Source organism: Apus apus, chromosome 1, assembly GCF_020740795.1.
Source record: "Apus apus isolate bApuApu2 chromosome 1, bApuApu2.pri.cur, whole genome shotgun sequence".
Lineage (NCBI taxonomy): Eukaryota > Metazoa > Chordata > Aves > Apodiformes > Apodidae > Apus > Apus apus.
Genome location: NC_067282.1, coordinates 206,438,616 through 206,448,969, shown reverse-complemented (window position 1 = coordinate 206,448,969; position 10,354 = coordinate 206,438,616). Strand labels below are relative to the sequence as shown.

Sequence of the window (10,354 nt, the reverse complement as noted above, 5' to 3'; positions counted from 1 at the left end):
CCACTGGGACCCCCTAATTACCCCTAGGAAACAACTAATTGTCCCTAGGAACCCCCTAATTACCCCTAGCAAACCCCCAATTGCCACTGGGACCCCCCAATTACCCCTAGGAACCCCCCAATTTCCCCTAGGAACCCCCTAATTGCCACTGGGCCCTCCTTATTGCCCCTGGGAACACCCCAATTGCCCCTAGGAACCACCTAATTGCCACTGGGACCCCCTAATTACCTCTAGGAACCCCAAAGTGCAACTTACGCCCTTGGGGACAATGAGAAGCTTTGGGGACACCTCTGGGACACCTGGGGACACCTCTTGTCCCCGAGGGGTGACCTCATCCGCGGCCACAAAGCTGCGGAGCGCCGGGAGGAGGGATCCGGGCTGTGTCCAGGGACGAGACGAGGGGCCCCGGTTGCAAACGGGGGCGCAGGGGGTTCCAGGCGAAGGTGAGGGAAAACTTGTGAGAGCGACGGGGCCCAGGCCGGGCTGCCCGAGGTGCCGCAGCCTCCTCTTCGGGAGACCTTCCAACCCGCCCGGATCCTGCAGGAGCTGCTGGGGGTGGGTCGGGCTGCGGGACCCCCCTCCCAGCCCCTCGGGTCCTGTGGGGCCGCGGGGGCACAAACCCCAACCCCGGGGGAGCAGAGACGGGAGGGGGAGGGAGAAGGGGCAGGAAAAAGGGGGGGGGGGTGAGAAAGAGGGAGAGGCAGGAAAACTGGGAGAGGGGCAGGGGCGGGGGGGCGTGGCTTTGCAGGGGCGTGGCTTTGCGGGCAGGGGGGCGTGGTCTCGCGGCGAGGGGCGTGGCCACCCGCGTCCCCCTCCTCCCCCCCCCCCCCCAGACACGCGGTTCCCGGTTGCTCCCGGTTCGATCCCAGCTTTATTGCCCCGCGTCCAGCCCGGACCCCCCCGCGCCGGCCCCTCAGAGCAGCGGGCGCGGCCTCTGGGCGGGCAGGAGGCCGAAGCGCCGCTTCAGCGCCAGGCGGTGCCGGGAGAACTTGTCGTCCGGGGAGAAGCGCGCGGGGTGCGCGGAGCGCGTGGGGCGGCCGTCCGGGGACATCTTCTGCGGGAAGGAAGGGGGGTGAGAGACCGAGACCGAGCCGGGACCCCCGGGCCGCCCCCCGACCCGCCGTCCCGGGCCCCCCCAGCCCCTCCGGGCCCCCGGTACCTTCAGGGTGTAGACGCGCTCGCCGCGCGGGCCCGTGTAGCACTGCAGGAACATGGCGGCGCAGGGCAGGGGGAGGGGCGGGGCCGCGCAGGCGCGGCGGGAGGGGCGGGGCCGCGCTGGGGGCGATGGGAAATGTAGTCCGGGGAGGACGCAGGCGTTCGGGTGTAATTAATGAAGCCGCCGATGCTGGTTAATGACCTTGATTTATTGTCTTTATGTCCCTCCCTCTGCGCGACCCCACCCTGCGGACTTGGGTCCCCGCCGGGATGGACATGCTGCGGCGAGGGGGCAGAGCTGGGGGGCACAGGGTGGGGGCTCTGGGGGGCGCCACGTCCTGGGCAGGGGACACGGGGGTGAATCTGGGGGACACTTGGGGGGTCACTGGGAGGTCACTGGGGTCCCCCCATCCCCAAGGCCCTGGCCCTTCTCGGACTGTGACTGGGGGGAGGGGGGGAGGAGGCCCCGGGGGGTGGTGGCCACAACCCTGGAGCAGCTGAGGGAGCAGATGAGGGGCAGGACCCCCTAATTGCACCTGGGGACCCCCTAATTGCCCATAGGACCCCCACAATTACCCCTGGGACTCATTAATTGCTCCTGGGACCCCTTAATTGCCCCTGGGAACCCCCAAATTGCTTCCAGGATCCCCCCAATTACCCCTGGAAACCCCTTAATTGCCCCTGAACCTCCCTACTTACCCCTGGGAATCACTCATTGCTCCTGGGAACCCCTCAGTGACCCCCAGGTTCCCCTCAACCCCCCTAATTACCGCCCGTGCGGGAGGCAGGGGGGTTGGGGGGCAGGCAGGGGAGGCCCTGAACTTGGGGTCCCCCATGACCCTGGTCCTGCCTGAGGATGGGACCCCCTTGGAGACCAAGGGGTTTTTTGGCGCCCTGACCCCCCAGATGGCCCTGGGGCCAGGGCAGCACTGGGAATCCCCCAAGGTGAGACCCCCCAAAACACTTCAAACCCCCCCCCCAAAAAAAAAAAAGACCCCAAACCCATGAAAACACCCCAAAACAACCCCCCTCTTTTCCACACCCAGGTTGGGGGGCTCTTCAGGGAGCGGTGGGAACCCAGGGGGCCCTGAGCTTGGGGGGGCCGGCCCCGGGGGCCCGAGGTGGCCCAGGTGACCCTGGCGCTGGCCGAGGCCCCAGGACCTGGTGTGGCAGCTGAGGGTGACGGCGACACTGGGGGGGCTGCGCTGCGACCTGGGGGGGCGGGGGGCTCAGAGGGTCCTCAGGTGGGTCCTGGGGGGTGGGGTTGGGGGGCTCCTCCTGCCCCACAGGAGGCTCCGTTGACCCGGGGGTTGGGTCTGTTGGGGGATGGAGATGGGACAGTAAAAAGTCTTGCCCCGCGGGTCCATTTCTTGGACCCATTTCTAGCCCCACAGACCCCCTTCTTGCCCCCTGGGGTCTCTTCTTGCCCCGCAGGGTCTCCTGCCCCCAGGGCCAGACCCTCTGGGGCAGCTGTGACCCCCCCCAGGGAGCTGCTGCACCTGCTGGTGACCGTGACCCGCACGGTGGGGCAGAGTCTCCTGGGCCTCTCCCAGGCCCTGTGCCGCCTCCTCGAGGCTCCTGCCCCCCTGGGGGGCACCGACCACCCCTGAGACCCCCTCCTGCCCCATAGCCACTGGCCCCTGCCCCATAACTGCCCCAAATCCCTCCCTCCTGCCCCAAGCCCAGTACGACGCACTGGTAACAGGTCCCATCCAACCCCACGCCTGATACGATGCAACAGGGACGGGTCCCATACACCACCGAGCTGAATACACATCACCAGAGAAAATACACCACCCAGACACATACAATACGGTCACACATCAAGGGAAAACAATGCCAATACACTGCCATTAAATACAGGTACGAAGCTAGACAAATCCAGACCGATGCACATGTACAAAGCCGAACGCTATGACCTAAACCTGTAAGGATGCAGGACTCGCATCCCGTGCTCGACCGATTCCAAACGTGGACCACAAACTGCAAATAAAATACCTCGCTTTAATTCATTGACCTCGCCTACAATCAACCCACCTCATCTATATGCTCCCCTGGGGGCTGCTTTGTCCCACTAAAGCATTTAAGAGGGATGTCTGGATCTCCTGCCAAGTGCCGAGGTTGGGACCTGACCTCCTTGCTTTCTAAACTCCTTCTCAGAGAGGAGCCTAGGTGTGGCTGGATGCGGTCCTAGCCTCGGGCTCCTCAGAGGTCAGATGCTGGCACTTCTGTCCTAGAGGTGGCTCTTTACAGCTTGACCTGGGTGTGGTACCTGCACGATATGAAGCAAACGGCACATGCTGATGACATTTATCTGAAACAACAGCCTGTCTACAGCAAGTCCCTTCTCTCACTCCACTACCTTGACCCCTTACCTGTACCACCTCCATCATTTGGAGTGGCTGCTGTCAGGCCTGGGCAGCACCTGTAAGACACAAACAAGGGATGCTTTGGAGCTCACCGAGTATACAGCACCTGAAATATATCCAGTCCATCATCCACCTAGTCATTACTCGCCTTACATTATCCACCTCTGGGGTCATTAATCTGCTTTGCTTCCACCTTCAAAAGGAAAAAAAAAAACAACCTTATTAGATGATCACCAGGTGCATATTCCCTCCGACACCACACATTGACCCACCTTCTCACAGCGCTCAGCTCTCCTCCTCCATCTTTGTTGCTACTCCTTTCACACTGAATCTGAAAACATATTCTACAAGTCACCAGGAGGCTGCTCATTAGCTTACCGCTTCCGGAGAGGTTGATCCCATTTAAGAATACCATCTAGAGAGCAATTACAGTCAGCAAACCACCCCAAACTTTAAACTCCACCCAGACAAGCCTTAACAGTCCGGGTGTAGCAACACCCTAACTAGAGGTACTTGAGGCTCTTCCGCTAAACCCTGACTTGGCAACCCTGGACAGAGCAGCTCCAAGCTGAACACAGAACGCTACAAGCAGTAAAATTCTTCGTTTTCCTATTGCTAATTATTTTTGCCTAATGCTCTCATATAGTCAGTTTTGATTATAACAGCAATCACAGTGAAAAATAGCTTTCTGAATGTTCAAAGCAAAGTGGTTAAAATAATTTTGGAAGACAGATTAGAGGAAGCACCTGAGTGTGTAAAAGTTCCTGTGGAGCAAGGGAGCATCAAGACTGGGTGAATTAGTTATTGGTCCTCTTGCGTTTACCCACACAAAATGCAAACTATGTCCAGAGTAAGAAGTTGATTGAAGAGCTCTCTAGATCCTTGACATTTAAATACATCTTGAAATAGGAGACAATCCTGAAGATCAAAAGAGCTCTACCCGCTATCACTTTATTATAGTAAAGTTTCTTGGCAGGGGAATACATTGAGACCAGTGATGGGCAGGCAACGGGACTGAAGTGAAAAATTAGATGCAGTTCTCATGGAAAGGCCATAGAAATGGTTCAGGCACAGGGAAAGTGATGCGAGACAGAGGGATCTGCTGGATCTGTGTGGGAGGGACAGTGAGCAAGGGCTGAAAACATGGCTAGGGAATGCCACAAGGAGAGACCAGGGCTGGGCATGGGGCTATGCGTCCTCTTTGTCATCACCCCTTTCCAGAGAGCTCAGCTACGCAAGAGGTGCTGCCCGAGGCGTGGACAGTGAGATTGTTATAGATTGCTGCCCAATAATTGACAGGAACCAGTCCAATTAATCAAATTAGTTTAGTAAGCAAGCGGCAGCAAGCAAAACAGCGCTGGGTGGCCGGGGAGTCTTTGCTCCGCCAACGGCGCGCACCCACTTCCCGAAAGTAGCTGATTATATACTCTTCTGGTTCCCGTATATGTGTCATTCCTGGTATATTCTGTGTCTGAGCGATGTGTTGCTATGGGGTCGGTCTTATCCCGCCTCCTGGTGGTCGTGAGGCTGAAGGCTCCTCATCTTCATCAGTGTCCTATGGGTGACCCTTTACGGTTTATCACACAACTTAGCTCTTCCCTTTGAAGTGTTAAAGCACACCAGATGCCTGTGATTTAGGTATGTGAAGTGTCAAAACATTGTAATTTTTCATCTTTAAGAAAGCCTGATTTGATTAAGAAACAGGATTTTATTCATTACAATCCTCTCTTTTTCTTTTACCATTTTGTTAATCAAATCTTTGGAGTTCAGCGTGACTTAAAGCTAATGTTTCTTCCATTGCTGATTCCTTATCTAATGGCTCCTATTTAGTCCTGATAAGCATTAAATGGGCAGCTTCCAGTCTGCCCTTTACAATTTCAATTACTTTGTTCAACATACAAGGGCCAAATGTTATTCCCAAGATTAATAGTATCATGGGTCCCGCGATAGTAGACAATAGCGTAGTCATCCATGGGGAATAATTGAACCAAGATTCATACCAACTTTGCTGTGCTTCTCTTTCTTTCTTTCTTTTTTCTAATCCTTCTCGTAATTTTGTCATGGTGTCTCTAACTACTCCAGTGTGATCTGCGTATACGCAGCATTCCTCATCTAGAGCAACACACAACCCCCCTTGTTGTGCAAACAATAAGTCCAATCCTCGACGGTTTTGTAATGCTACTTCTGATAAGGATCTCAGGGAGGCTTCTAAAGCACTAATAGATTTCTCTACTTTTTCTAGGTCTTCATCTACAGCTGCTCTAGGGGAACTGAATTGTTGATTTTGTTGAATTAAGGAGGCTGTCCCTGTACCGACTCCAGCTGCACCTAAAGCTGCCAGCGTGGCTACTGTTAGGGCTGTAAAGGGTTCTCGTTTATTCAAATGATGTTTTGGGACTGTTTGATACTCATAGGCAAATTCCTCTGGGTGATATATAATTTTAGGAATTATTAACACTTGGATACAATAATCTTGGCTTTCATTGAATAATTTCAGCGATAAGCAAGGAGTTACTCCAATGGAGGAGCAGAGCCATTTGGTATTCCTTGCTGGTAATAACCAGTCAGCTGGTGGTTTCCTATTTGAGGGGATCGTGGCTTTACACAAGTGCTTCTTATTGTGGGGCACGTTCCCAATGCACCTCCCCTGCCCGGTTACTTGAGCCAATGTAATTCCCTGGCTCTGACTGGTTTCCTTTTTCCACAGACATTGTGAGGGGTTTGACCCATTGATTTGTTTAGGGTTAGCAGTTACCCCAATTGCCTCATAAAAAGGTGGTCGAATGTTATAGCACAGCCAGCAGTGCTCTGTCAAGTTTGGATAAGTAGCATTCAATACTTGATAACTGGCTTGCACCAGTTTCCAAAGAGAATTGCCCCTAGGTTCCTGGGTGTTAATATGTGTTGCTGTTGTTGTAGTAATCTCAGTATCTGTTCCATGAGGTATCCCCTTATCCGACGAGAGGGATATTTCTCCCGCTAGTACCTCATTCGGTCCCACCAGATCGGGGTCATTAGGGACTATTTCTTTCTTTATGTAAATGAGTCCCCCTCTATCAGTTCCAGGTTCCCAATACCGTATTCCCCAAGTTTTTCCCAGAAGCCACCCCTCATCAAGAGGTTGTTGTATTGTTAATTCTAGATGGATGCAATTTCCGGGATTGATAATTCCCCCAGATCGATCACGCTGGGGGGGCCTGCATCCCTGAGGGCCCCATTTAACTGTCAAGTACCTATCTGGCCCTGCTCCTAGGTTCCAATTTGAGGCAATCGTTTCACATCCCCAATAAGCACAATAATACTGGTTGGGAGCATTGCAATATGTTCTCCCGGGATTGGAGCTTGGACACAGATAATGCCCCATAAGATTTAAACAGGGTTTTATGGGAGCTAACTCACATAAGTGTGTTTTAAAAGTTGGTGCCCCAGGACTAGTGACAGTTTGAATCACGTGATGATCCTCCCACCTACTTAATGTCCATTTAAATGGTTGGTGAGAGTATCCGTGTACACTTACAAGATTTAGTAGAATTAGAATTAGAGTGTGTCGAGGAGGGTGGAAGCCCGGCCGGTTGATAAGTTTAGTTTGAACACTCACTCCAGTTACCCAGTCCTTTTCAGTGCTATCACTCCTCCCAGGGCGTTTCGTGCGATTCCCTTGGTTAACACTGAGGCCGTCCTCCCACTGTCTTTGTACAGTCCCACTCTTTGGGTTCTGTTCTCCACAGCTTTTTACTCCTCTGCCTCGCTCGTCAACTCGGTTGTTTCGAGCCACGAGGGGTATCATCTTCTCAGCAGCAGGGGTAGTCTTCAGGAGAATAAATGCCATTTTAATCACTTGCTTCTGTGTATTTCAGGTGAATTGCACTGAACCCCTTTAAGTGTCTTGCGACAACACACTTTAATAATGTAATTTACAAATGGAGCAGGTTCGCTAGGGTGATAGCAACAGTGCTCGGGTTTTATACCCCGTGCAAATATCTCCCACCATTCACTAGATTGCTCCTGAATTTCACCAATAAATATTTTTATGTCTAGAGCCAATTTGGTGAGCTCACGCTCTTTGTCCCCACAAGGTTGGCAAACCCCTCGAGGGGGTATCTCATAACGGCAATGGGTCCCCCACCGTTCTCGACACCCTTTACAAATAAAACAAATAAAAAGGATAACAGTTACAGCTTGGAATGTCACACTTGATTCTTATGTCCCCTGTATCAACGTAACCATACCCCACCAATATGCTGTAGTCGCTCACTTGTACCACAGTTATATGTGTGTCCATTTACAACCTCCTGAAGGCAATCTTCAGATCTCCAGGCGGGCTTGTCACTTCCCAAGAATAGTCTTTAAATGGTCCTTTTACACGGCTCGCATGGGTCCAGCCTCTCTCTGCTGTCCGGATGGCTGTTTCTGTGGTGAGTAAAACGAGATAGGGCCCTACTGTTTCCGGGGTGTACCAGACTTCAGGATTTATTTTCTCTTCATCTATTACTCGCAAGGGACACAGTTTAATTCTTAGTGTTTCATTTTTGACTTCTAAGCCAATTCCTAATTCGATCATCAAATCTCGGCCCAATAAATTATAGTCTGCTTCAGGCATGAGCAGCAGGGACCCCATCCCTACCTTAGAATGGGTTTCAAAAAACACATCCTTTATTACGGGTACTCCAAAAGGTTCTCCTTTTGCTCCAAGAACCTGTATAGTCACAGAGGATATTTTACATCCTTGGGGCAATTTTTGAAAGGTAGATCTTTCTGCTCCCGAGTCCACTAGGAACTCAATTTCTTGTTGCTGGGGACCCACTTTTAGTTTTATCAAGGGCTCTGTCTTTTCTCGGGTTCCCAGCAAATAGAGCCCTTGACACCCCTATTCTTCTTTTAACATTTTCTCATCCATCATTCTCTTTCTGCAGTCCTTTTTAACATGCCCTTTTCCTCCACAATAAAAACAAACCACAGTTCCCCGTTCTCTCACTCTTAAAGGTTTTCGGGTCTCCTGTCTTGTCTGGCGAGCTTCAAACCCTTTTCCAGGGGTTGACGTCCTTTGCCCTTCTCTGACTGCAGCTACCAACATTCTGGCTTGTTTCTTATGTATTTCCTCCTCCCTGCGGACATACACTTTCTGGGCTTCCCTTAACAATTCATCCAAACCCCGATCCTGCCAATCCTCCATTTTCTCCACCTTCTCATCGCACAACTTAGCTCTCCCCTTTGAAGTGTTAAAGCACACCAGATGCCTGTGATTTAGGTATGTGAAGTGTCAAAACATTGTAATTTTTCACCAGCCTTTAAGAAAGCCTGATTTGATTAACAAACAGGATTTTATTCTTTACAAGATGTCTATGTAAAACTTATTCTTTTCCTAGGTATGGCAACACAACTGTGATAATAAGGGCATGAATCAAAATTTGATTGGCATGTGTTTTTAAAACATCAGCTTTTATCTTTTTTTAAAAAATTTTAAAGGTGTGCAAGTAGCACACAGGTTTCTGAATAAAGACCTGAATTCCCTATTTGTCATTGCTGCATTCAAAGGTTTTTCCTCTTGGAACAGTGTATGTTGCCAGCTGCAATGTTAGACATCGAGACCTTGAAACCAGATTTCCTCACCAGGTGCTTCATCAGCTTAAAAACAAGGGTACAGGAAAGGCTTTAAAGCGTCCTGAATGAAAGGGGCAGTAACATACGGTGTGACACGCAGTCCGAACCCCAAAAGAAACAGGGAACTCGAGCCCCGAACCAAACCCCAAAAGAGCGCCTTTGCCTTACCAGGGAACTTGCTCCGAGCTCTTCGGTTCGGGGGTCAGAGATTCTTCCCGAAAATCCCTCGCTGCCGGCTGGAGATGCTGCGATTCCCCGGATCCCTCGAGGTGCAGGAGCGCGGTCCCGTCTGGGTCGGCAAAGTACAATCCGTAAAATCCGGTGGCAGAAAGAACCCTCTAGCACTTGACTTTAGGTCCAGAAGGCAGGCATTCGTTATTCCGGCTTTGGATGGGCGGGGAATCCTTCCCCCTGGGGTACCCCAAGTGACACCAGGGAAGGATAACACAGCCCATCAGCGCACACTAGATGGCCCGGAATGATGATGAATATTCATTTTTACAATGGTTCTCTCATAAAAAAATCGCTTTACAAACGAGAACCAAGCACATCTGTGTGGAATGCGCCTCTTGTCACCTATTGTTACAGGCCCCCACCTCGGAGACGTTCCTGTTTGCAGGTTTTAGCTCTCAGGCATGAACTCCCCGGTCAGGCTCATCAGGTGTGGAATGTTCCTCTTGTCACCTATTGTCACAGGCCCCCACCCTGCAGCCGTTCCTGTTTGCAGGTTTCAGCTCACAGACATCATCCTATTTCAGGGTACCCAAGATCTCTTTAATTTTACTTTACTGAGAATAAACCTAGGCATCTGCAGTGCCTTTTGTTTTACCCCGCCAGGCTTACCTCATTAGGTGAGTGTAATTGCAGAAAAAGAGCTCGCCGAGGTTTCCTGATAGGTTTATTGCCAACAGCAGGAAAAGGGTCAGAACCTATTTTTCTGCTACATTTTCTCAAGTGTACACAGAACAAAACTTGGCCATCATTGATATTATTCTCATTATTTGCCTCAAAAAGTGCAGCCTGATGTCAGCCGGGCTGCAGAGAAACGCGAGCTGCCGTTTAACCCCCGCGCCGGGAGCTCTGCGGGGTCTTGCAGAGCCCTCAGCAAAGGGCTCGTTTGCAGCGCTCGGTGCCCGGGAACCGGCTGCCCCAAAGTCTCGAGGGGCTCGTTGGTTTGATCGCTCATTGTTTTCTCCCCCCCGGGCTGGGCCGATGGCGCCAGGGAGGTG

At 52.0% G+C, this 10,354-nt stretch overlaps 1 protein-coding gene across 1 annotated transcript; it reads right to left on the bottom strand.

Annotated features, from left to right (window-relative positions):
- Nucleotides 1–852: 852 nt before the first annotated feature.
- NOP10 (NOP10 ribonucleoprotein) lies at nucleotides 853–1,242 on the bottom strand. Its single transcript, XM_051629909.1, has 2 exons — nucleotides 1,160–1,242; nucleotides 853–1,054 (listed from the first exon to the last, which is right to left on the bottom strand). Exons 1-2 carry the CDS (start codon nucleotides 1,211–1,213, stop codon nucleotides 914–916), a joined length of 195 nt encoding a protein of 64 aa, XP_051485869.1. The 5' UTR covers nucleotides 1,214–1,242; the 3' UTR covers nucleotides 853–913.
- Nucleotides 1,243–10,354: the final 9,112 nt, after the last annotated feature.